A 25,112-nucleotide genomic window follows, 5' to 3' on the forward strand; every position below is an offset into this window, starting at 1 on the left:
ATGGAGTGCGCATGACCACTTGTGCGGTAGTGACAACTTTCTGATCTTTCTGTCACTGCCACAGCATCACTCTTCTGGGAGCCTCCCCAGATTAGCTTTTAATAAGGCTAACTGGGACACGTTCACCTCCATTGCCACTATTGAGTGTCTTTCTCATAACACCATTGGTGTGGTGGTTCACACAATCACCACAGGCATCGTTTCTGCAGCGGAATCTGCATTTCCCTGTTCTTCCGGGTCCCCTCGGTGGAGGAATGTGCCTTGGTGGTCACTGGAGATCACTAAGGTGATTAGAGATCGCGGGCGAGCCCACCTACGTCATAAGCAGCACCCATCACTGGACCACCTCATTGAATTTAAGCGGCTCCGTGCCCGAGTGCAACGCGTTATTCGCTGACAGAAGCAGGAGTGCTGGAAAAGGTATGTCTCCACCATTGGCATCCATACCTCTCTATCACAGGTTTGGGCCAAGGTTAGGCGACTCTATGGCTATTGGACCACTGTCAGTGTACCTGGGCTTTCCCTGAATGGAGCAGTCTGTACTGACACGATTGCAGAACTCTTAGCAGAGCATTGTGCTCAGAGTTCCGCTTCTACGACTTACCTGTTGGCCTTCCACTCCCAGAAAGAGCTGTTGGATCGTGGAAGCCTTTCATTCCATATGCACCACCCCGAATCGTACAGTGCCCCATTCAGTGAGTGGGAATTCCAAAGTGCCCTAGCCGCTTGCCCTGATACGGCTCCCGGGCCGGATCACATCCACTATCAGATGCTCAAACTCCTCTTGGTGAACTGCCAGCAATGCCTCGTAGACCTTTTCAACCGTATCTGGGTTGAAGGTGAGTTCCAATCACAATGGCAGGAAAGCATCGTCATCCCCGTGTTCAAACCTGGCAAGAACCCACTGGAAGTGGACAGTTACTGCCCCACTAGCCTCACCAATGTTCCATGCAAGTTGTTCAAATGCATGGTGAGCCGAAGGTTGAGTTGACTTCTTGAGTCTTGGGGCCTTCTGGCTCCGTCCCAGGGTGGGTTCCATAAGGGCCGTTCTGCCACCGATAATCTGGTCTGCCTGGAGTCTGCCGTCCATACGGCATTTGCCCACTGACAGCATCTGGCTGCCATATTTTTTTGACATGCGGAAGGCGTACAATACAACATGGCAACATCACATCCTCACCACACTTCATGGGTGTGGCCTCAGGGGACCGCTCCCGATTTTTATTCAAAATTTTCTGTTGCTTCGTTCCTTCCGCGTTGCAAGGTTGTCCCTTCCGAAGTTCCTCCCATGTTCAGGAGAATGGGGTCCTGCAAGGCTCTGTCTTGAGTGTCTGCCTCTTTTTAGTTGCTATCAATGGGCTAGCTGCAGCTGTGGGAACGTCCGTATCGGCTTCTTTGTATGTTGATGACTTTTGCCTGTACTATAGCTCCACTGGCATTGCAGTTGCTGCACAGCAGCTGCTGGGCGCTATCCGCAAGGCGCAGTCTTGGATCGTATCACGCGGCTTCCAGTTTTTGGCTCCCAAGACTTGCGTCGTGCATTTCTGCTGCTGTCACACTGTTCACTGTGAGCCACGGCTTTATCTTGATGGCGAACGTCTCGCTGTGGTGGAGATGCATCCGTTTTTTTTATTGCTTTTCGATGCCCAGTTGACTTGGCTCCCTCATATTCGGCCGCTTAAACAAATGTGCTGGCATCAACTTAACGCTCTTCGTTGCTCGGGTGCCGATTGGTCTACCCTACTATGAGTGTATCAGGCGTTGATTCAGTCCCTTTCTATTATGGGAACCTGGCTTACGGTTTGGCATCGCCTTCCGTGTTGCAATTGCTTGACCCCATACTTCACTGTGGGGTCCGACTCGCAGCCGGAGCTTTCTGCACAAGCCCTGTAAACAGCATACTTGTGGACGCTGGTGTCCTTCCATTGTGGATTCGGCACCTGTGACTACTGGCAGCTTATGCTGCACGTGTTTGTAGCTTGCCTGGGCATCCAAAATACCTTCTCCTGTTCCCCAACTCGGTCATCCATCTTCCCGAATGGCGGCCTCAGTTAGGGTGTCCAATTGTGGTTCATGTCCGGGCTCTTCTCTCTCGGCTTGAGTTTTTCCCTCTCTCTGTCGTATCTGCCGCCGCACAGCAGCCGTCAACTCGGCTTGGCATGCTACAACACACGCGGCACACAATGAGTACTGCTGGCGCCGCACACGATGTCAACAACTGGCGCAAGTGAACGCGTCGTCGCGGGGTTAGTGGCAGCGTACACACCACTATCGATATGGATTACCCTGGCGGCGCTGCCCTTGCCACCAAAGTGAGCAACCGTATAAGGGCGCCACCTACCAACACTCTGATTGGCCGGACCTGCGGATTTAAGTGAGCTCCCTGAGCCCGTTTAACCAGTTCAATCTTTGCAGATGACTGTGTTACTACCTGGCTGGTGGATTCATGACGACCGAACTGTACTGTGGTCTCCCTGGCTGGAAACTTGCGACGCGTCGGTATCGACTGGTTGGCAGTGGTTTGGACTTGTATTCTCTACTAGTGACTCTGATTTTTCCTTGGCGCTACAGCCAGCGAAGTGTTGTGTAGTCGAACTTAAGTTTTGTTTTGAGTGACATGAAGGTCAAATAAATTTGGTTATCACAGAATATTTGTTGTGTTATAGTGTGGACATAACACTCTCCCACCTCTTTTACGGTCCCGTATACGTCTACCCCCATGGTGTGTGCCCTGCCCATGCCTTCAGCTGGATTTGGCACAAGGCCCGAAAGACTCAGTCCCTCCTGAGGCCCTCTGCTGACGCTTTCTTTCCATCCTTGCCTTGTTTCCCTGCTCTGTCGTAATCTATACTGACAGTTTGATGGTTGCTGGTTGAGTTGGGTATGCTTTTACTCTTGGGGAACAATTTGAACAACGCTCATTGTTGGATGGCTGCACCGTTTTCACTGTAGAGCTCGTTGCCGTCTCTTGCACCCTAGAGTAAATCCACTCCTGCTCAGGTGAGTCCTTTGTTATCTGTAGTGACTCCCTGAGCGGTTTACAAGCTATCGGCCAATGTTTTCCTTGCTCTCGTCTGGTGATGGCTATCGTAGAGTTCCTCCATACTCTTGCCTGTTGCGGCCACTCTGTGGTCTTTACGTGGACCCCGGGTCATGTTGGCATCCTGGGTAATGAACTGGTTGACAGTCTAATCAAACAGGCTATCAGTGAACCGGCACTGGAGATTGGCCTTTCGGTATGTGATCTCCAGTTGGTATTGCGGCAGAAAGTCCTTGGTACCTGGGGTGATGTATGGCACACCCTGCCTTCACCCAACAAACTTCAGGTTATCAAGGAAACTACAGGTGTGTGTCGCTCCTCCATGTGAGCCTCTCGCAAGGACTCAGTTGTTCTCTGCCGGCTACACATTGTCCATACCTGGCTGACACACGGTCATTTACTGTGCCGCGAGGACCTGCTTCTATGTCGCTATGGATCAGTGTTGACAGTGGTCCACATCGTGTTGGACTGTCTGCTTTTAACTAAGCTCAGGCAGACATATGCACTGCCTGATATGCTCCCTGCACTTGTAACAGATGACACTGCCATGGCAGGCTTAGTTTAGAGTTTTATTCGTGCAGGGGGTTTTTATCGCTTGATCTAAGGGTTTGTGTCATTTTTTTTGTGTTGAGTCTGGCCTTTGGCCTACGGTTTTTGTGTGGTTTTTAGTGTGTCTCTTGGTGGTTGGCTTATCCTTCATGGTCGGCCAACCGCTGTAACACTCTGTGTGTTTTTTAAAAATTCCTCTTTTCCGGTCTTTGTCTATGTCTTTCTTGTCCTGTGTCGTCACTTGTCATCTCCATCCCCCCCCCTCCCCCCCCTCCCTCTCTCTCTCTCTCTCTCTCTCTCTCTCTCTCTCTCTCTCTCTCTCTCTCTCTTTTTTTTGGGGGGGGGGGGGGGAGCTGTGTTTCACAGTTGCAGAATAAGGGACCAATGGCCTTTGTATTCTGTATTTTTATGATTAATTACCATGTGTGGGATTCCTCCATAGACTGTTTTAAACTGTGGAAATATGCAATTTTAGTACATTTCTTTTGTAGAGTAGAAACTGAGGCTACCACTGTTGCTATGTACATTTCAAGGTGGGTTTGTGGTGAGAGAGACGGTATTTACTTTATGGTGTTGTCAGTTTGTTCCCTCCCTCTGCTGCCCCACATATTCAAGCTGTTTTCTCATTGCAGCTGGCAACAGGGTGGGGGCCGGGGGAGGGGGGAGGGAAATCTCTCTGCATGTGTGGCAGTAGATAAGCCACACATGCCAACTAGATCATGCTAAATGTCAAACAACTCGGGGAAACTCAATCTTCAATGGCTGGGTATGGGTTTGATGAACCCAGGGTCCCAATTGAGGAACTTGTGATGGTTGCCAGTCTTCTGTAACTGTAAGCTCTATGCCTGCTTCAATGACCACATCTGACATGGTGGTGGAACATTGTATATTGCAGGGAACAGGGATGTAGACATAACTGCCGGGATCTTCAGGATGATACAGATCCTATAAAAAAAATCGTCAGTCTAAAGGTGGGCTATGTATGGACGGGATGGGTGGCTGTTTGGAATGAGCCTTATCTTTGGTTTCTTGATTACCCTCAGTATAGAGTCGTCGAATGTCTCCCTCGACTATTATCTGATTTATGAGGAGTTCTTCAATAATGTACACAACACAGTAAACTCACTGGACAAAAAATTAGTTACCTCTATGTAAATCATTACAAGCATCATTTAATACCATGTAATTCCACTCCTGTCCTTGATAACCATCTGGTTTTGGTTAGGAAGTGAGTCCACAATGTTTTGTAGGTACATCTCATCCAGGCTAAGCCGCTTGTTGAGAATTTGATCGTTCAGTTCCACCAACTTGCAGGGATGCTGATGTTGGTGTTTTACCCACTGTTTCAACATGTCCCACAGATTGTCTATGGGGTTCAAGTCAACTGATTTTGAAGACCAGTCAAGATCTAACAGGTTGGGGGACTGTTCAGAAAACTAGTCTCATATTCTTCAAGCCTGATAAACTATACTGTAGTCATCTTGAAAAGTAGGGGTATCAATTACATACTTACCATACAGATGTTTACTGAAAGGCAACACCTGAAAATGTTTAAATAAACATGCTCGTTTATGTTAGTGGTCACCTCAGTTAATTTTCCCAATTTGCAATACAGAAAACACCTCCCAAAGCATCACAGACCCACCTCCAGCTTGAACACAAACGTGATTGCCGAGCACTTTGCCGAGCACTTTGCCGAGCACTTTGCCGAGCACTTTGCCGAGCACTTTGCCGAGCACTTTGCCGAGCACTTTGCCGAGCACTTTGCCGAGCACTTTGCCGAGCACTTTGCCGAGCACTTTGCCGAGCACTTTGCCGAGCACTTTGCCGAGCACTTTGCCGAGCACTTTGCCGAGCACTTTGCCGAGCACTTTGCCGAGCACTTTGCCGAGCACTTTGCCGAGCACTTTGCCGAGCACTTTGCCGAGCACTTTGCCGAGCACTTTGCCGAGCACTTTGCCGAGCACTTTGCCGAGCACTTTGCCGAGCACTTTGCCGAGCACTTTGCCGAGCACTTTGCCGAGCACTTTGCCGAGCACTTTGCCGAGCACTTTGCCGAGCACTTTGCCGAGCACTTTGCCGAGCACTTTGCCGAGCACTTTGCCGAGCACTTTGCCGAGCACTTTGCCGAGCACTTTGCCGAGCACTTTGCTAGAGCCTCTACGTTGGAGAATTATACCCCAGCCTTTTGCACACTCATAGTGGCTGGAAGGGAACATCCTCTCATTTACTACATGATGCAGTGACTCCTACAACACCCCATTTACAGAGTGGGAGCTCTTCAGTACCCTTGCACATTGCCCTGACACAGCTCCTGGGTCTGATTGCATCCACAACCAGATGATTAAACATATCTCATCTGACTACAAGCGACATCTCCTCGTCATCTTCAACCAGATGTGGTGCAATGGCGTCCTTCCATTGCAATGGCGAGAGAGCACCAGCATTCCGGTGCTCAAACCCGGTAAAAACCTGCTTGATGTGGATAGCTATCGGCCCATCAGTCTCACCAACATTCTTTGTAAGCTGCTGGAACGTATGGTACATTGGCGGTTGGGTTGGATCCTAGAGTCTCGTGGCTTGCTGATTCCATGTCAGGGCGGCTTCCGCCAGAGTCGCTCTACCACTGATAATCTTGTGTCCATAGAGTTTTCCATCCGAACAGCGTTTTCCAGACGGCGACACCTGATTGCTGTCTCTTTTTTATTTACGTAAAGCATACGACACGACTTGGTGACGTCATTTCCTTGCCACATTGTATGAGTGGGATTTCCGGGGACCTCCCCCAATTTTTATCCAAAGATTCCTGTCGCTCCGTACTTTCCGTGTCCAATTTGGTGACTACCATAGTTCCATCCATATCCAGGAGAATGGAGTCACGCAGGGCTCTGTATTGAGTGTCTCTATTTTTAGAGGCCATTAACGCTCTAGCAGCAGCTGTTGGGCCCTCTGTCTCACCTTCTCTGTATGCAGACGACTTCTGCATTTCGTACTGCTGCTCCAGTACTGTTGTTGCTGAGCAGTGCCTCCAGGGAGCCATCCACAAGGTGCAGTCATGGGCTCTAGCCCACGGCTTCCAGTTTTCAGCTGCAAAGTCGTGTGTCATGCACTTCTGTCGGCGTTGTACAGTTCATCCGGAACCTCTACTTTACCTTAATGAAGATCCACTCACTGTAGTGGAGACATATCAGTTCCTAGGAGTGGTTTTCAATGCTCGATTGACTTGGCTCCCTCATCTTCATCAGCTTAAGCAGAAGTGCTAGCAGCACCTCAATGCCCTCCGTTGCCTGAGCAACACCAATTGTGGTGCAGATCGATCTGCGCTGATGCAGTTCTAGAGCCCTTGTCCAATCCTGAATTGACTATGGGAGTGTGATTTATGGTTTGGCAACGCCTTCAGCATTACATTTACTCGACCCTGTGCACCACTGTGGGGTTCGATTAGCGACAGGAGCTTTTAGGACGAGTCTGGTGACCAGCGTAGTGGTGGAGGCTGGTGTCCCTCCACTGCAGATCAGATGTGCGCAACTGCTTGCCAGTTACGCAGCACACATTCATAGTTCCCCTGAGCATACGAATTATCATCTCCTTTTCCTGCCCGCAGCAGTCCATCTTCCGCATCAGGGCTGACAATTGCAGTTTGCATGCGGTCCCTTCTCTCCGAACTGGAGTCCTTCCCTTTACCACCTCTACTTGCGGTCTGTTCACATATGCCTCCATGGTGTACGCCTCGGCTCCAGCTTCATCTGGACCTTATGCATGGCCCTAAGGACTCCATTAACCCCGTCGCTCTCAGCGGGCTCTGAAGTTGTTTACACTGACAGCTCGATGGCTGATGGTCACGTAGGCTTCACCTATGTTCATGGAGGACATATTGAGCAGCACTCCTTGCCAGTTGACTGCAGTGTTTTCGCTGCAGACCTGGTGGCCATATCTCGTGCTGTTGAGTACATCCGACCATGCCTTTGAGAATCATTTCTCCTGTGTACTGACTCATTGAGCAGCCTACAAGCTATCAACCAGTGCTACCCTTACCACCCTCTGGTAGCGTCCATGCAGGAGTCCATCTGTGCCCTGGAACAGTACCGCCATTCCGTGGTGTTTGTGTGGACCCCAAAATATGTCAGAATCCCCGCCAATGAACTTGCCAACAGGCTGGCCAAACAGGCAATGAGGAAACAGCTTCTGGAGATAGGCATCTCCGAAGCTGACCTGCATTCTGTCTGACACCACAGGGTTTTCCGGCTTTGGGAGACGGAATGGCATAACAGCACGCACGACAAACAGTGTGTTATTAAGGAGACTATGAATGTGTGGAAGTCTTCCATGCAGGCCTCTCGCAGGGAATCAGTTGTCCTCTGCTGGCTCCGCATTGGCCATACGTGGCTAACGCATGGTTACCTACTCCGTTGCGAGGACCCACTTCAGTGTCACTGTGGCTCCCAAATGACAATCGTCCATCTCTTGCTGGACTGTCCACTTTTAGCTGCTCTGCGGCAGAATTTTAACTTTCGCAGCACTGTGCCTTCGGTGTTGGGCGACAATGCCTCCACAGCAGCTTTAGTTTTAAGTTTTATCCGTGAGAGTGGGTTTTATACTTCTATGTAGGTTTTAGCGGATGTCCTTTGTCCCTGTGTGTCCTCCACCCTAGTGCTTTTAGGGTGGAGGTTTTAATGTATTGCAGAGTGGCTAGCTTTCCCTTTTTATTCTCTTGGTTGGCCAGCCACTGTAATCTGCTTTCATGTTTTACTCTCCTCTGTTTCTAGCATCTCTTTGTTGTTTTCTTGTCTTCTTTTGTTCCTTTTAGTGTTCGTTGCCTTCCCTTTGTTCTTGTGGATTTTCCTTCCTTTCCATTTTTTGTTTTATGTTTCATCTGTTTTATTCTCATCCTTGTGGCATTGTTTTATTAGGACCAAGGGACTGATGACCTCGTAGTTTGGTCCCTTCTCCCTCCTCTAAACCAACTAACCAACCAACCAATAATATAAGGATCAAAATTAGTAGGAATGCCATTCCATTGGATTGTGTAGTAATTTTGTTAAACTCTCTGCTAGATACTTATAAAAGTATTGAAGTTCATGGTTGCTGTATCCTGCTACTAGTGCGTGTGAGTGCGCCAAGTGTAGTGTCACCTTGCATGTGTACTTAAATCGACTGCCAACTATATTTGTATGGGCCGGCCACTAGAGGCTGCCTGTAGGAAGTATGCACATGACACCATCTCCGCCACACCGTCTACCAGTGACTTGCACCTATATACGCTTGGAACAGTGCTGACTCACTCTCACTGTGTTCTTTTAGTTTGTAGTGATCACATGAGTTGTTCTGTGTATTGCTTATGTTACACCTTATGTATGATTCTTTTGTCTTGTTACCGTTGGATTCACGAGAGGCTTATTCCCGTCATTGTTCAGAGGTTTATGTATTGAATAAAGTGATATTTGTGTTACGTGGATCAGTTTTGTGTATTACTTGCTTACTACACAATTGTCCCATCCCAGTCACCAGTTCTGTAGTAACAGAGTAATACATGAAACTGATCCAAGTAACACAAATATGGCTTTATTCATAAACCTCTGAACAATAATGGAAATAATCCTTTCCTGATCCACACATAACAAGACAAAAGAATCATACAGAAGGTGCAATGTAAGTGATACACAGAAATGCTGATGTGAGCAGTACAAACTAAGAGAATGTAGTGACAGTGAGTTAGCACGGCTCCACGCATATATAGATGCAAGTTACTGGTAGATGGCACGGTGAAGACCGTACCGTGTGCATACTTTCTATAGGCGCCCTCTAGTGGTCGGCCCGTGCTGATACTGTTGATGGTTGATTTAAGTGTTAATGTGCAGTCACAATGCTCTCTTCACACTCACACTCACACGCACTAGTAACAGGCTACAGCAATCGTAACGTGTGACTAATACAATGTAGAACTGAGACAGTGGTTTGTTGACTTTGTTAAATTTTCAGATTATTAATTTCTCTAATTTAGTCAAATTCTTTATTAGTGGTTTATTTTGATAAACAAATGAATTATCTGACTCAGAAAAATTATGGTAATAAAATTGTCACGTAAAACCTGGAAAAGAAATAAGCTTAAGGGCTCTAATAATGAAAGTCTTTTTGGATGTGGCAAACTTTAAATGTGGATAAATACTTAGTTAATGAGCTTTTGAAAAACTTAAACTAGTAAAAGCGTGAAATTAGGGCTAGCTGCTGAGTTACATCTTTTTATGAATGCATTTTTATTAGCTCACACCATTCTGGTGATTCCCTGCAGATGATAAAACTTCATTTATTAGTTTGTCTCATTTATCAGGTTTTTAAGCAAAATTAAATATACAGCTTGAATAAATAGATTGTAAATTATAATGGGACCAATAAGATTGCATAAAATGCTGCACGAACAATTATTTGACAGTTTTGTGTATATATGGTATATGCATTACATGTGTAAGTTGAATCAGTAGATAGACAGAAAAAAATTATTTAGTTATTGAGAGAAGTAGAATGATAGCAGATGGAGTGATTCCATTTTCCTGTGTTTCGTGTTGAGATGAAACAGTTTCTGTCTGGGTTGACCCTTATTTACATAACAACTCATGGGGCCGCGATGTCTCGTGATTAACAAACAAAAATATCCTCCGGGGGATTAGGGGACTACTGGTTGTATGTATCATCCAACCACCAAAAAGAGCTTGAAAGGCTAGTCCTGCTCAGTAATCAGCATTGACGCTGAGAAATGTGGACAGTAACAGAGTGCATCTGTATTAAAATTTATTTATTACTATTAAATGGGAAGTGGGGACATTGAAAAAGGAGTCTCCTTTTTATATTTAGAAAGCACTGAAATGTAAAATTATGGCATTAAAATCTGTGAAAAACCGTAGAAATGGGATTTTACTCCTAGAAACTAGTTTGTGTTCTTCATATCTGGGTCCCAGCCTTCTAATACTAGTTAAGTGATGACATATTTCCACTGAGGCTGAAACTTTATGTAATAGTTTTATTTACTAATGGCCAGTTTCAGTCTCAAGGTCCTTACTAAGCATGTACTTGTTAACACAGAATGGACAGACATTAATCAAACAAGTAACTGTAAATAAAAATATAAATCCTAGTTATAAAGCCTCATTTAATACACTGATAATATTGTTAAGAACGTGTTACTCACATGTAATAGTCATACATACTGTTTGTGGACCTTACACGAAGTCCAAAAATGAAATACATGAAAGGCTGCCAGGGCATGTTCCAGTCAGCATTATTGGACCTGTTTATAATGCAGTCTCAATCAGTGCTATGTTACTGTCATGTGTATTGTATATCCAGAGTTGTGAACAAGAGTGAATATAACCATGAAGAAAACGTCTTTAAACCTCAGTTCTTACCAGGTGCTTATACAGGGTTTACCTGGTGGAATGGTGAAACAAATCTCTTCTACGGCAAGCTTTTTGCTTTCCATATTTTGGGAGTACAGAGTCTGGAGTAAAACAAGAAAAAATTGTGTAGTTAACATGGGCCTGTAAAATGGAAACCTTAAGAGCTAAGAACACTTCTTCAATAGAACATACTGTTTTTCACAGTAGCAAAGATGAAAAAGTGCTTGTAGCTCTTAAGGTGTACCACTTAGAGGCCATGTAGATAGACTTTTTTGCTTCAGATGATCATTTCTGTCATATCCCTGAATGCTGAACATTCCTTGTGGAGACTGGAAATTCCAAAATGAACCTGGTAAGAATTGTGCTTTAAACACGTATCTTTAGGTTGTGGTTGTATTCATTGCGTACACGAGTTTGTTTGTACTGTACACGTGTTGCTAACATTTATCCTTTTACAGTCTATTGCTTAGTCAAGCCTTTGAATGCTCCTTGTGTGGTGATATTTGTATCGGGTCTCCAGCCGGAACAGAATGTCATCCTATATGAATATCATCAACTGCTATGCCAGGAAAGTTTACAGAGCCACTTCCTTCTGTGATGTTAGAAATTATTTCAGATCACTGATAGTTTTATTTAACAAAAAGACTGTCACAAATATAGCTTTTGGCCAGTAAGGCCTTTGTCAAAATTAGGTGGCAAACACACACATATACACCATGCTGACTGCAGTCGTGTGTGTGTGTGTGTGTGTGTGTGTGCGTGCGTGCGTGCGTGCGTGCGTGCGTGCGTGCATGCGTGTTGTCTAATTTTGATGAGTTTTGTCATCTAATTTTGACGAATGCCTTACTGGCCAAAAACTACACTCCTGGAAATTGAAATAAGAACACAGTGAATCCATTGTCCCAGGAAGGGGAAACTTTATTGACACATTCCTGGGGTCAGATACATCACATGATCACACTGACAGAACCACAGGCACATAGACACAGGCAACAGAGCATGCACAATGTCGGCACTAGTACAGTGTATATCCACCTTTCGCAGCAATGCAGGCTGCTATTCTCCCATGGAGACGATCGTAGAGATGCTGGATGTAGTCCTGTGGAACGGCTTGCCATGCCATTTCCACCTGGCGCCTCAGTTGGACCAGCGTTCGTGCTGGACGTGCAGACCGCGTGAGACGACGCTTCATCCAGTCCCAAACATGCTCAATGGGGGACAGATCCGGAGATCTTGCTGGCCAGGGTAGTTGACTTACACCTTCTAGAGCACGTTGGGTGGCACGGGATACATGCGGACGTGCATTGTCCTGTTGGAACAGCAAGTTCCCTTGCCGGTCTAGGAATGGTAGAACGATGGGTTCGATGACGGTTTGGATGTACCGTGCACTATTCAGTGTCCCCTTGACGATCACCAGTGGTGTACGGCCAGTGTAGGAGATCGCTCCCCACACCATGATGCCGGGTGTTGGCCCTGTGTGCCTCGGTCGTATGCAGTCCTGATTGTGGCGCTCACCTGCACGGCGCCAAACACGCATACGACCATCATTGGCACCAAGGCAGAAGCGACTCTCATCGCTGAAGACGACACGTCTCCATTCGTCCCTCCATTCACGCCTGTCGTGACACCACTGGAGGCGGGCTGCACGATGTTGGGGCGTGAGCGGAAGACGGCCTAATGGTGTGCGGGACCGTAACCCAGCTTCATGGAGACGGTTGCGAATGGTCCTCGCCGATACCCCAGGAGCAACAGTGTCCCTAATTTGCTGGGAAGTGGCGGTGCGGTCCCCTACGGCACTGCGTAGGATCCTACGGTCTTGGCGTGCATCCGTGCGTCGCTGCGGTCCGGTCCCAGGTCGACGGGCACGTGCACCTTAAGCCGACCACTGGCGACAACATCGATGTACTGTGGAGACCTCACGCCCCACGTGTTGAGCAATTTGGCGGTACGTCCACCCGTCCTCCCGCATGCCCACTATACGCCCTCGCTCAAAGTCCGTCAACTGCACATACGGTTCACGTCCACGCTGTCGCGGCATGCTACCAGTGTTAAAGACTGCGATGGAGCTCCGTATGCCACGGCAAACTGGCTGACACTAACGGCGGCGGTGCACAAATGCTGCGCAGCTAGCGCCATTCGACGGCCAACACCGCGGTTCCTGGTGTGTCCGCTGTGCCGTGCGTGTGATCATTGCTTGTACAGCCCTCTCGCAGTGTCCGGAGCAAGAATGGTGGGTCTGACACACCGGTGTCAATGTGTTCTTTTTTCCATTTCCAGGAGTGTATATCTGTGACAGTCTTTTTGTTGTGCCTATCTGCGACTCAGCATCTCCACTATATGCTGAGTAGCAACTTTCCTTTTCACAATATTATTACATTCCATCCTGGATTTTCCATTGTTTGATAGTTTTATTTAAATTTGATTTGCCAAACTGTTAATGAGCATCATTCCTTTTGCCACAAGTATAGTGCTGTATCGTGACTAGTGATTCTCGTAGTCACGTTGTAATGTTTGTAGTATGCTCTAAATGTCGTGATGTTGATGTACATTGCTTCATGAAGGCAACCCATCATTTATGTTTAAATTCATCCGAATACATCCTAAAATGCTTGTTCACATACACATTATAATTGTAACTGGGTAATTTATGACAAAATAGATTATGACAATATAGCTTTTGATCCAATTTAGCATGTTGGTGTGGTAGTGTTGCTGTGATTTGTAGTTATGTATGCTGTGGAGTTGTAGCTAACTTGTTTGCATGAATCTGTATGTGTAGATCAGTACATCCTGTGTCCAAACACTAATGACTGCATTATGCCTCCATGCTTTTAAATGAGATTTGTTATAAGTTTATCTGACATCTATTTTTATGAATAAGTTTTGCTCTGTGACATTTGCGGGGTACATTACCCACATCTTTGCCCGTGCATCTCAACGTGTCGATAGGCCTACGATGCCTGTTGTACACATTTGTGAATGGGCCATGTTTTGTTCAGTTCTCACATGGAAACTAACAATGACAAGCCGTTACCAACCAGTTATACTAATATGCAAAAATGTTTAATAATACCCATCCATAGGCTATGGCATGTGATTTATATTATGAGAGACATTCAGTACATAATGCAACATTTTTTTCTGGGCCAATTTCAGTTTAAAAATAGTGGAATTTGTTGTGAAACATCATGGAATATTCCTGCTTCAGCTTCTTCAGTTTCGTGAAGTTCCGATAGGTGGTGACACTATACATAGCCTTCAAAATAGTGTCTTTAACAAAGGTACGATCCATGCAGAGAGCTGTCATTGCGTTTCTTTTGGCAGAAAACAATAGCACCACAGATATCCATAGGTACTTGCAGAATGTCTACTAAGATCTGGCAGTGAACAAAAGTACGATTTGTCATCGGGTGAGCCGCCTGACATCATCGATTCAAGGTCGCACAAAACTTGTCTGATCTCCCGTGTGCTGGCCGGACACACGTAGCTATGGTGCCTGCAATCTTGGAACGTGCGGACATTCTCATTTGAGGTGTTCAGTGGATCTGAATCGAACACCTCACTGCACAACTTGATGTCTGTTGGTAGTGCTGATACTCATCCACAGTTGAAGTACTCAAAGGTGTGTGCCTGCTGGGTTCCTCGCCACCTGGCAGAGAACCATAAAGAGCAACAAAAGGCCATCTGTGGGACTTGCTTGCATGTTACAAGACTAATTGTGGCAATTTGCCACGTGGGATTAGCTGAGTGGTCTAAGGCGCTGCAGTCGTGGACTGTGCAGCTGGTCCTGGCGGAGGTTCGAGTCCTTAGGGACTGATGACCTTAGCAGTTAAGTCCCATAAGATTTCACACACATTTGAACATTTTGTGGGTGGCAATTTTTTGTCAATCATCATCAAAGATGATGAAACATGGGGTCATCACTTTGAACCAGAAACAAAACGGCAATCCGTGGAGTGGAACCACACCACCTCTGCTCCAAAGATAAAGTTCAAAGTCACACCCTCAGCCAGTAAAGTCATATCAGTGGTCTTCTGGGACTCTGAAGGGGGTTATTATTTTTGATGTCCTCCCTCATGGTGCAATGATCAGCACGTAAGTGTATTGTGCTACCCTTAGGAAGTTGAAGAAATGACTTCAGAGAGTTTGACGCAACAAAAAAGTGAATGAACTTCTTCTCCATGTCAACCCAAGGCCTCACAAATGTGTGCACGTGAGAGGAGCTCACAAAACTTCATTGGACATTTCTTCCTCATCCACCCTATGGTCCAGACCTCGCACCTGCTGAATTCCGTGTGTTTGGCCCATTGAAGGATGCGCTTCGAGAGAAGCAGCACACAATGATGGAAGGATATTGATGCAGCAAGATGGTGGCTTTAATGTTGACCAGTAGAGTGGTACCATGCAGGCATACAGGCCCTCCCAGTAAGGTGGCATAAGGCCGTTGTATTGAATGAAGATTACATTAAAAAATAGGGTTTTGTAGCTAGAAGGGTGGTGAATAATATGGTGTATTGCAATCCTGAATAAAGCCAACCTGCTTTCAGAAGAAAAGTGCTGCATTACTTACTGAATGCCCATCATATAATGGCAAGATTCAGTGCTACAGTTTAACATGTAGGTAGTTCATATCATTCATGACACTGATCATGACTGCATTACAAACAGGTTCAAGAACGAAACTTCCTGGCAGATTAAAACTGTGCCCGACCGAGACTCGAACTCGGGGCAAAGGTCCCGAGTTCGAGTCTCGGTCGGGCACACAGTTTTAATCTGCCAGGAAGTTTCATATCAGCGCACACTCCGCTGCAGAGTGAAAATCTCATTCCAGGTTCAAGAACACTGGCTGGAACATACTTGGACATTAAAATTATAAAGAATGTAGGAACCAGTTGCAGAAACATAATTTATTTATCTCATTGCAACAAGATAAATAAATCATGTTTCCGCGACTGGTTGCTACATTCTTTATAATTTTATATTCCGTGGTCACTGCACGGAAAGGGAACCTTATGCAGCCCAACATTCAAATGCTTGGACATCGTTTCAGTTATTTTATTTTTGGACTTCGTGCATGGTCTACGAACAACAGACATATGACAACTTACAGGTAACATGTTGTTAATGGTATTGTCACTGTATTACCAGAGACTTTATAACTGAGTTTTCTCTTTTTAATTATAGTTACTTGTTTGATTAATGTTTGTTCATTTTGTGCTAAGACGTAAATGCTTGATGCTGGCCATGAGGTTGAAATTGACCAATAACAAATAGAAGTGTTGCATAAAGTTACAGCCTCACTGACAATGTCTTCATTTAACTATTAGAAACAGCTACAACTGAACAAGCTGACTAAATGCTCAAATGCAAAAAGTTTGGGGAATTCTGTGTTGTGGTACAGAAACGTAATTTTCTTAACTGAAGCAAAAATGCGGTCTCTTGTCATGATAGTATGAATGTAGACACCCAGAATTACTGGTGGAATGATCTGACGAGTGAATAACTGATTTACCCAGCACGATGAAGTGTATTAGTGGTGGGATTTAATAGACTGATTCATTTATTATAACTTCAACCTCCCTGCACTTACCGGAGTGTATAAAGACAGGTTTACTCCAATTGAAAGTATGGCCATAAATTCCAAACCCTCCTGTGCAATGTTAAGTGTCAGTGATATAGCTACACAACTCTGGCATGCAGTGGGCAAGCAACATTTGGCAAAGCAGCCCATGGAGAAGAAGTCACATGTTCCCTTCCAGAATTTTGTGTCAATTGCAGTTATGACTATGCAGTATGGAATCAAAGATGCAAAATATAGAAAAGGCATTAAACTAAACAAGTGGGTACCCTATTCTCCAAAATTGTCATAGAAGGCAATGTAACTGCCCACATTTCTAACATATTTTGCCTTATTGTTTAAGAAACCTTTCACCAAAGTCGGCATGTCCACAAAGAAACAGAGCAGCAGTGTAATCATGAATACATGGTTCTATAAATGTAGTTGCAAAGCAGCCACTACTGTCATACCGGCATCGAGCAAACCAGTTACATAAGGTACTGAGGGCAACAAAAAGGCAGTGGCACATCAACCAAAGTGTGTTAAAAAGTTGCAGCAAGCAGCATGTCAAAGCACCTGTCACCACGAGCATAACCATTGAAAGAGAGGGGGCAAGCACACAAACATAAACATAAAAGTGCAAGTGCGAAGCCATCAGACCATCAGTGGAAGTAATGACTTATGAAGTGTGTTAGAGGGAACCAACAAGTCTCTCCTCCCTACACTTAACTGCCATACATCTACAATCCCAGCAGCAAGAAAAAAAGGTAGACATAGAAAAACCTTACCAATAAAATGGCTCCATCCTGCAATGGAACCTGAGTGGGTTTAGGTGTCATGTGGAGGGACTAAGACTCTCAACACAGGACAGACCCCTGTTCCTGTGTCTCCAAGAGATCAATTGTGTAGAGTCTGATGCCCCTGTATTAATGGTTTACAGCATTTATGAAAAGAACAATCTCAGTGGGGAGAGGGCTAAAGGTGGTGGTGCTTTATTCATTAATGATGATTACTATAACACTCCTTGTCTCTCCTCCTCAACACCAAATTGTAAGTGGTTGCTGCAATGTGCATGTTCCATATAGGATGATACTATACCCCTGATACCTGTACCTAAATGACAATATAGTTACTGAGGCTCTTGGTGATCTAATTACACAGGTTCCCTGTCATTACTCCTTTGCAAGAATTTTATTGCTTGTAATGCACTCTGGGGAATCTGACTGCCCGTCCCCGGGATCAGACCATTGAGAATCTTCTCTCTTAGAAGTGTTATGTTGTCTAAAAACAGTGCCAAGCACCCTTTTCAGCACTCTAGGCTGTCATTCTCTGCCATATATCTCGTGCTGTGCTCTCACTGATACTGCCCAGTGGGCAGTAGTTGGTGATTATCACTCCAGTGACCACTTCCCTATTTGAATGCATCTAGTAGAGCAAAGGATGCTAGAATGTAGGCTGCCAAAGTGGATTTTTGGAAAGACAAACTGGGCACTGTACATTGAGTCAGCAGCCAATAATAGATGAATCACATAATGAGACTGATTGACCAAGCCACTAATGCAGCCATCCCAAAGTCCTCAGACCATCTACAAATATAACCTGTGCTTTGATGAAGTGAAGAGTACCACTCTGTTCTTGCACTGTGCAAGTTCAAATGCTGACCAACTGCTGAATGCTGACCAACCGCTGAGAACTTCACAGCTTTTTTGTATGGCAAGGGCCAAATACAACAGTATTATTAAAGAGAGTAAGAAGAGATCATGGCAAGTATCCCTGAACTTATTACACCATTCCACCAGCTAAGGCCAAGTACGGGAAGCCATCAGGATTTCCAGAAAGCAAAATAGGCCACCAATAGCAGCTCTACTGAAAGAGGAATGTTTATCAAAGGTTTAGCAGAAACAGTTAATCAAGTTGCTGAAAGTTCTGACACTCAACACTTACTGTGATTTTTGTTCAACCTCCTCTATGTTTTGAAAATGCTTCCCTTTTATGTTTTTTTTATTGATTCAAGGCAACATAAAAGTGTCACAGGGGCCAAATCCAATGAATAGTGTTGGTGTGAAACAATTATCATTCAATTTTTCTGATAGGCTTCTCTCCAATTTCAGCTAGTAATGTCCAAATATTACTGATAATATAAAAGGAGAGTAGGATGTATTCATTTGAGTTTAACATTTATGAGAGATGAAGCTATAACACATTTGGAGGTAGGAGTAGGATTCTAGTGTATTAACCACTGTGCTTACCCGTTAACAGTATAGAGATTTATAGCAGATCACTGTTTGTCATAAACAAGGATGCCACTTTGTATTGTGGAAATCCTGTTCTTCCAAATTTGCCAGTATTCTGCTACATCAGTTAAGATTCAGAGCCCAAACAGTTACCCTTCCTCCAACATATTCCTGCAGCCGTGTTTCAATACACCAGTGCCCACCAACATGTTTGCAGGGAATATAGGTTGTGTGTCAATGAAATTTTATTTATTTCTGCCAGTTCCTTCATTGTGTTGCATAAATATTAATGTACGACAAATGAAGCTTCCTGCTGTAACCAGTTGTTCATAATGATTGCTTTGGTTAGTGGGAAACACACTGAAAGGATCAACTAAAATTTATTTTTTCTTCCAAAAACTAGTATAGTCATTTGATATTATTAGGATTATTTTCTGTGAATGTGAGGCATGTAATGGATAAAATTCATGTCCCTGTTAAAGGAAATTTTCTTGTTGAAGTTGTCCTGACACGGATAAAGTCCCTTCATTATCTTATGCCTACTGTAAACAGACTGCAAATGCCAGACGTGACAAGTTCAATGTCAGCAACTTGAGTGTGCTTATAAGGTACTATTTTTGCTCCCCCTGCCCTCTTCTTTTTAATATATGTATCTAGTTTAGAGATCGAGAAAGTAGACAAAGAAGAGAGGCTGCCATTGCACTTACTAAATTTCCTAGAGACTGCTGAGAGCTGTTGATTATAGTTCAGTTTCTTTATACTTAGTACTGGTTTCCCAACAGGAGGCCTTGTAACAAAAGAAACCTCAAACAGTTTTGTTTGATTACATAGTATGGATCATAGTTCATGGATTGTGTGGAGTAGGCAAAAAGTAAAGGATGTAGATTTTATTCAGATGCAGTATAATAGAGTGACTTGGGTTTGTAAAGTATTATAGCACTAATATTAATCATATTATAACCTAATACTGTAATTTTACTGGTAGCTTATATACTCTTCTGTGCATTACCTAAGAGGAAGTTCTTTGACAAAGTAATCCACTGGTGTCTTGCTGGCTGTTGCTGTTGAAAGGTCCAAATGTCATAAAATAAGAGGGCTATCCACAAAGTACATTATGTTTTGGAATTAAAAATAAATAAAGTATTCAAAAATTTTTTTATTATATACAGGTGAAAGCCACACTTAAATACCACTTTTCTACATAGTTGCCATTTAAATTAAGGCACTTATCGTAGCGATGGGCGAGCTTGGAAATTCCTTTGTCATAAAATTCGGCCGCCTGCACCTTTAACCACGTGGTTACCTCTTCTTGAAGCTGTGCGTCGTCATCAAAACGCTGCATAGCCAACCACTTCTTCATTGCTGGGAATAAGTGGAAGTCGCTCGGTGCCAGGTCAGGACTGTACGGCGGATGAGGAAACAACTCCAACTTAAAAGATTCGAGAACTTCACGAGTGGCATTTGCCGTGTGGGCCTGGGTGTTGTCGTGAATCAGCAAGATCTTTGAGCCCAACTTTCCCCTGAATGTGTTTTGTATTGCTCTTCTGAGGTTGTGCAGAGTTTGGCAATACCTTTGAGAGTTTATTGTAGTGCCTCTTTCCAGGAAATCCACAAAAAATCACACCTTTTCTGTCCCAAAAGAGGTAACCACGTGGTTGAAGGCACAGGCGGCCGAATTTCACGACGAAGGAATTTCCAAGCTCGTCCATCGCTACGATAAGTGCCTTAATTTAAATGGCAACTATGTAGAAAAGTAGTATTTAAGTGTGGCTTTCATCTGTATATAATAAAAAATTTTTCCAATACTTTATTTATTTTTAATTCCAAAACGTAATGTACTTTGTGGATAGCCTTCATACGTCAACAGAAAATGAAGAATCAGCAAGTTCTTTATTCATTCTTAAAGTCCACTGTTAACCATGTGACATTTAATATGTTCTGGCAGATTCTTTTGTACATGTGTAACTTATTTCAGTAGCAACATTAAATTCATGAGGTCCTTGTTGAGTTTGTTTTTGCTCACATTGAAATACTTATCTTTTGCACAATTTTTGGTAAGAGAGATACACTGAAAAGCCAAAGAAACTGGAACACCTGCCTAATATCGTGTAGGACCCCTGTGAGCACACAGAAGTGCCGCAACATGACATTGAACCATTTATGTTATTGTATAGGAAATTTTATTCTGCGAGTACTTATGTGTTTACCTTAAATTTCTATTCCAGCTGCGAAGATGTTGCTGTTATCAACAATAATGGAGGATTTTTGTCATATATTGTAGTACAGTAGTGTTTAAGAATTATCTTCAGATGATTTGTTGTATATGTATGAATTGAAGTCTTGAGCTTCTTGGTATTTTATTTTCAGTTTATGGAATTTATGCAACAAGTGAGTGATGGTGATATTGTTTTCCCACCTGCATCAACAGCTGATGATGAAAGTAAAGAAATTACCTCCAAAGATTTGGTGGATAAGTGGACTGCAGAATTTATGCAGGAGTTTGGTGGTGAAGGTGGTGATTTGGAATTACAGTTCACAGGTTTGTAACTTTTTCTCATACACGTAGTACTGTGGTACCTTTTTAGTTTCTCTTCACTATATATTCAATATGTTACCAGTTTCATGTATAATATTTTGTATTTATCTTTTTGTGCCAAGATTTTGGCCGGAGTGTAAATGCTCAGGCTTTGTGGAACAAAATGACAGAACAATGGGACAGTCTAGAGGCTACATCATCGGTGGCACAAGAAGGAAACAGTGAACAGGATACTGAGCAGGTATGTGTACTACTTAACTTATATCATATTGTTACATGAGGATTTATCAGAAGTGACACATTATTGGAAGGATGTGTGCAATGTGACAGATATAAGTTTCAAAATTAATTTGTTTTATAGGTGGGTTACTATCCACATTTAACAGCTACTTTCTGAAGAAAACAATGATGTGTGGTACTAATAAGACATCAATAAATACCTGATTTACAAAAGGAATCAAAATATCATGTGTAAGGAAAACAAAATTGTATTATGTGGTTAGAACAAAGAAAGAAGTAGGACAGATTACAAATAAAAGAAATACTATGTTGTTTTAGGGAAAGTAATTAAAAAATAAAAAAATCCTCTATATAACCTCTTGACACTAGAAGTACCACATGCATCACTCTTGACCTACAAGGGTTTGCGAGGACCCTGTGCCCCCTCTACAGTCATCACAGGACTGAATCCTCCTGTGACTTTTAATCATTTATAGGTTTGTACAACTCATCAAAATTTCATCTCCCTAGCCCACCTAGCAGTATGAAAAGTTTGCTGTTTTATACATAAAGTACACACTTGGGCAATTTTTGACCCATTCACATTTTAATGCAATTAAATGTCAGTAACACTGATTTTCAGATTATAAATAGTTTCTGGGCATGCCTTGATGTTATTCTTGAGATGTTGGATTATATCACAACAGTTTAGGAGAAAAATAACCTGAAATATGAATATTTCATAGGTCAGATGATGCTTTGTATTGGTGTGGCTTTTGATTCCCTATGGGTTGGCATCATTCAGTCATCTTAGGTTTCATTCTATGTCATCAAGGAGACAAAGAAACTGATAAATTATGCATTTCTTTGGAAATGTGGAATGTGTTTACTTAAAATTTCATTGCTTGCTCCAATCCAGGCAAGAACATGACTTCGACGAACTGCTGTATCCTTTAAAGTGCAGGTGCCCATTCATACAGTAAATGTCAAGTAAACATGATAAGTATGGGATAAAATATTGGTTTTTGTGTGATGCTGACAAGCGCTGTTCCCTGAACGGTTTCACCAAACCATAGCAAACGTGAAACGTATAATCGGAGCAAGGGTCTTAGTCACCATGTCATTATGAAGTTGGCACAGCCATTCCTCATCTGTGGTCATAACATTACGAGTGACAACTACTTCACCTCCATGAAACTGGCAGACGAGCTGAAATAAAAAGGGACTGGTTTAGTTGGCACTCTTCAGAAATCACTCTGAGGTTCCTCCTGCAGCATGAAGTGGAGGTGATGTTTTGTATGCAACAGACTTGTACAAGCCAGGTGACAACATTCTCACATGTCCGCCGCTCGTGGTCTCGCGGTAGCGTTCTCGCTTCCCGAGCACGGGGTCCCGGGTTCGATTCCCGGCGGGGTCAGGGATTTTCACCTGCCTCGAGATGACTGGGTGTTTGTGTTGTCTTCATCATTTCATCATCATCCAGGAAAGTGGCGAAATTGGACTGAGCAAAGATTCGGTAATTGTACGGGCGCTGATAACCACGCAGTTGAGCGCCCCACAAACCAAACATCATCATCAACATTCTCACAGTATACCAAGGGAAAAAGAGAAAAAAAGTCTAATCTGAGTAAAATGCGTGCTGGATATCAGGTCAATGAGAATACTGAGAAGAAACTTCAAGAAGATGTGAATTTTTATAATGAAACTAAGGGTGGATTCGATATAGTTCACCAAATCACTACACTCTACACTGTCTGCCACTGATATGTCGAATGTCTGAGCTGTGTGCCCATCCCAACTTACCCAATTCTGTCCACTCCTTTATTCCTAAATATTACCAAATATTTATGATTATATAGTGAAATTGTTTACTCTTATGCTTTTGCTCCTTAGTTGCAATAACCAAGGAAACACACAGATCATTTTACTCACATGCTGCATTTTAAAATCTTTTACAAATACTTGGTACTTACCTTATTTGTCTGTAAAAGTAAAACTGCTGTCAGTACTCTTATAAACAATATGTGTTGGCTCTGTTTTGATCTCTCTATAAGGAAAAACAGTGTAGCATTGTTTTACTTACTTGTTTTAAAGATGTTCAGGGTGTATACGACCCGGGAGATCCGGGAAAAACCCGGGAATTTTTTCATCCGGGAGAAAACCGGGAAAAACCCGGGAATTTTTTAGAATTCTGGGAATTTTTCATTATTTTAGGTTTCAGTTAAATTTTTGCAATATTGACTGGTAAGAATCGATGCTCTAACAAAGGATATTACTCTATCCCGCTACTGCAGAATAATACTACAACAATAAAATGTGAACGAGAAAAAAATATGAAAATAAAACATAAATTGCAAAGGAAATGTGCCATATACAACAACAAAACACAGTGCTCATACAAACGTTTGCCAACAACAAAATGTGTCAAAGGTGTTAGGAAGACTATGCAATGCTTTATAACAACAAAATGTCTTCGATGAGAGTGACGTCACAACGGTTTAACTAGATTCGTTATAGGAGTTACGAGCGGGCTCATGCGCATGCGCAGTTGAGTGGCGGGGCAAACCGATGTATCTGACCCGAATGACAATTACGGGAGTGGAGGGGGCGCCAAATTCATATTCTTGAGAAGAAAAAAATCATGTTTCACAAAGAGCCTAGCATCCAGCGCACGTTGGTCTACCGATTACTCATGATTTTGAAACGCATCCCTCTTGGTTTTTGAACGCACTCTGTAAGTTGATTTCTGAATGAATCATAAGTTAATTTTTGAATGCGTGCCTAGTGTACGTGATGTCTGTCAGGGGAATCGTCGTCGCATCTAGAAATAAACTTTCCTGCAAGCAAAAGGGGACCGGGTTATACGAGCTGAGCAGAGTAAAGCCGAACGAGTGAACGCCAACTGCTGTCTGATTATGTGGTTGATTGGGCTTGGAATGATCAGCTGTGCTATAATTACTAGCGAAATCCATAGAGTCAGACTACCAGAGTGGAAATAAATGACTAACAGGAATGACAGGTAAGAAAGATTACGTATTATCTTCTCGGTGTATCCAAGAAAATGAAATTTTGTCAGAAAATTTTTGGCCAGATCGCTCCACTTGTAAGGGCCAGTTGTACAGCCCCCTTCTAGCAGCCAATTAACTTCTATTCTGGAAGTAGGGCAGAAAGTGGTTTGTACGAACATAACAACGCCTAACCGGAGAATAATCAGGGATAACTAAACCGGTGATTCTGGCAGGGTTAGTGAAGTTAACCAGCGACTAAATTTTGACAAAGGCAGGAATAGTTCCAGAGTTAGTCATGACAAGATTGTTTGTTAGAACGAGGAACGGGGACATCACACCAATTAGGGAAGACTATGACGATTCCAAATTTAAGTAAAAACTCGTACTACTACTTTTCGATCTCATGCTCGAGAAACTGGGGCGTATGAATGAAATGTGAAACTATTTTCTAACATTAAACTATTTGCTTGTAGTAGGCCTAATAGTCATTTTATGTTGGTCTTCGTGAATTATATTCTGTCGTGTTATAAAAATGACCATTTGTGCAAAAACAGTCTCGTTTATTTGGTATGTGTTAC

The 25,112-nt window shown here is 43.5% G+C and overlaps 1 protein-coding gene across 2 annotated transcripts in view; it reads left to right on the forward strand.

The window, feature by feature from the left end:
• LOC126185078 (peroxisomal targeting signal 1 receptor) overlaps positions 1-25,112 on the forward strand; it is a 237,663-nt gene that overhangs the window by 95,831 nt on the left and 116,720 nt on the right. For both annotated transcript variants that reach the window (XM_049927863.1, XM_049927864.1), the window contains exons 6-7: positions 21,139-21,310; positions 21,430-21,548. In XM_049927863.1, coding sequence (XP_049783820.1) covers positions 21,139-21,310; positions 21,430-21,548 — 291 coding nt within the window. The remainder of the gene's footprint in view (positions 1-21,138; positions 21,311-21,429; positions 21,549-25,112) is intronic.

Source organism: Schistocerca cancellata, chromosome 4 (assembly GCF_023864275.1).
Source record: "Schistocerca cancellata isolate TAMUIC-IGC-003103 chromosome 4, iqSchCanc2.1, whole genome shotgun sequence".
Lineage (NCBI taxonomy): Eukaryota > Metazoa > Arthropoda > Insecta > Orthoptera > Acrididae > Schistocerca > Schistocerca cancellata.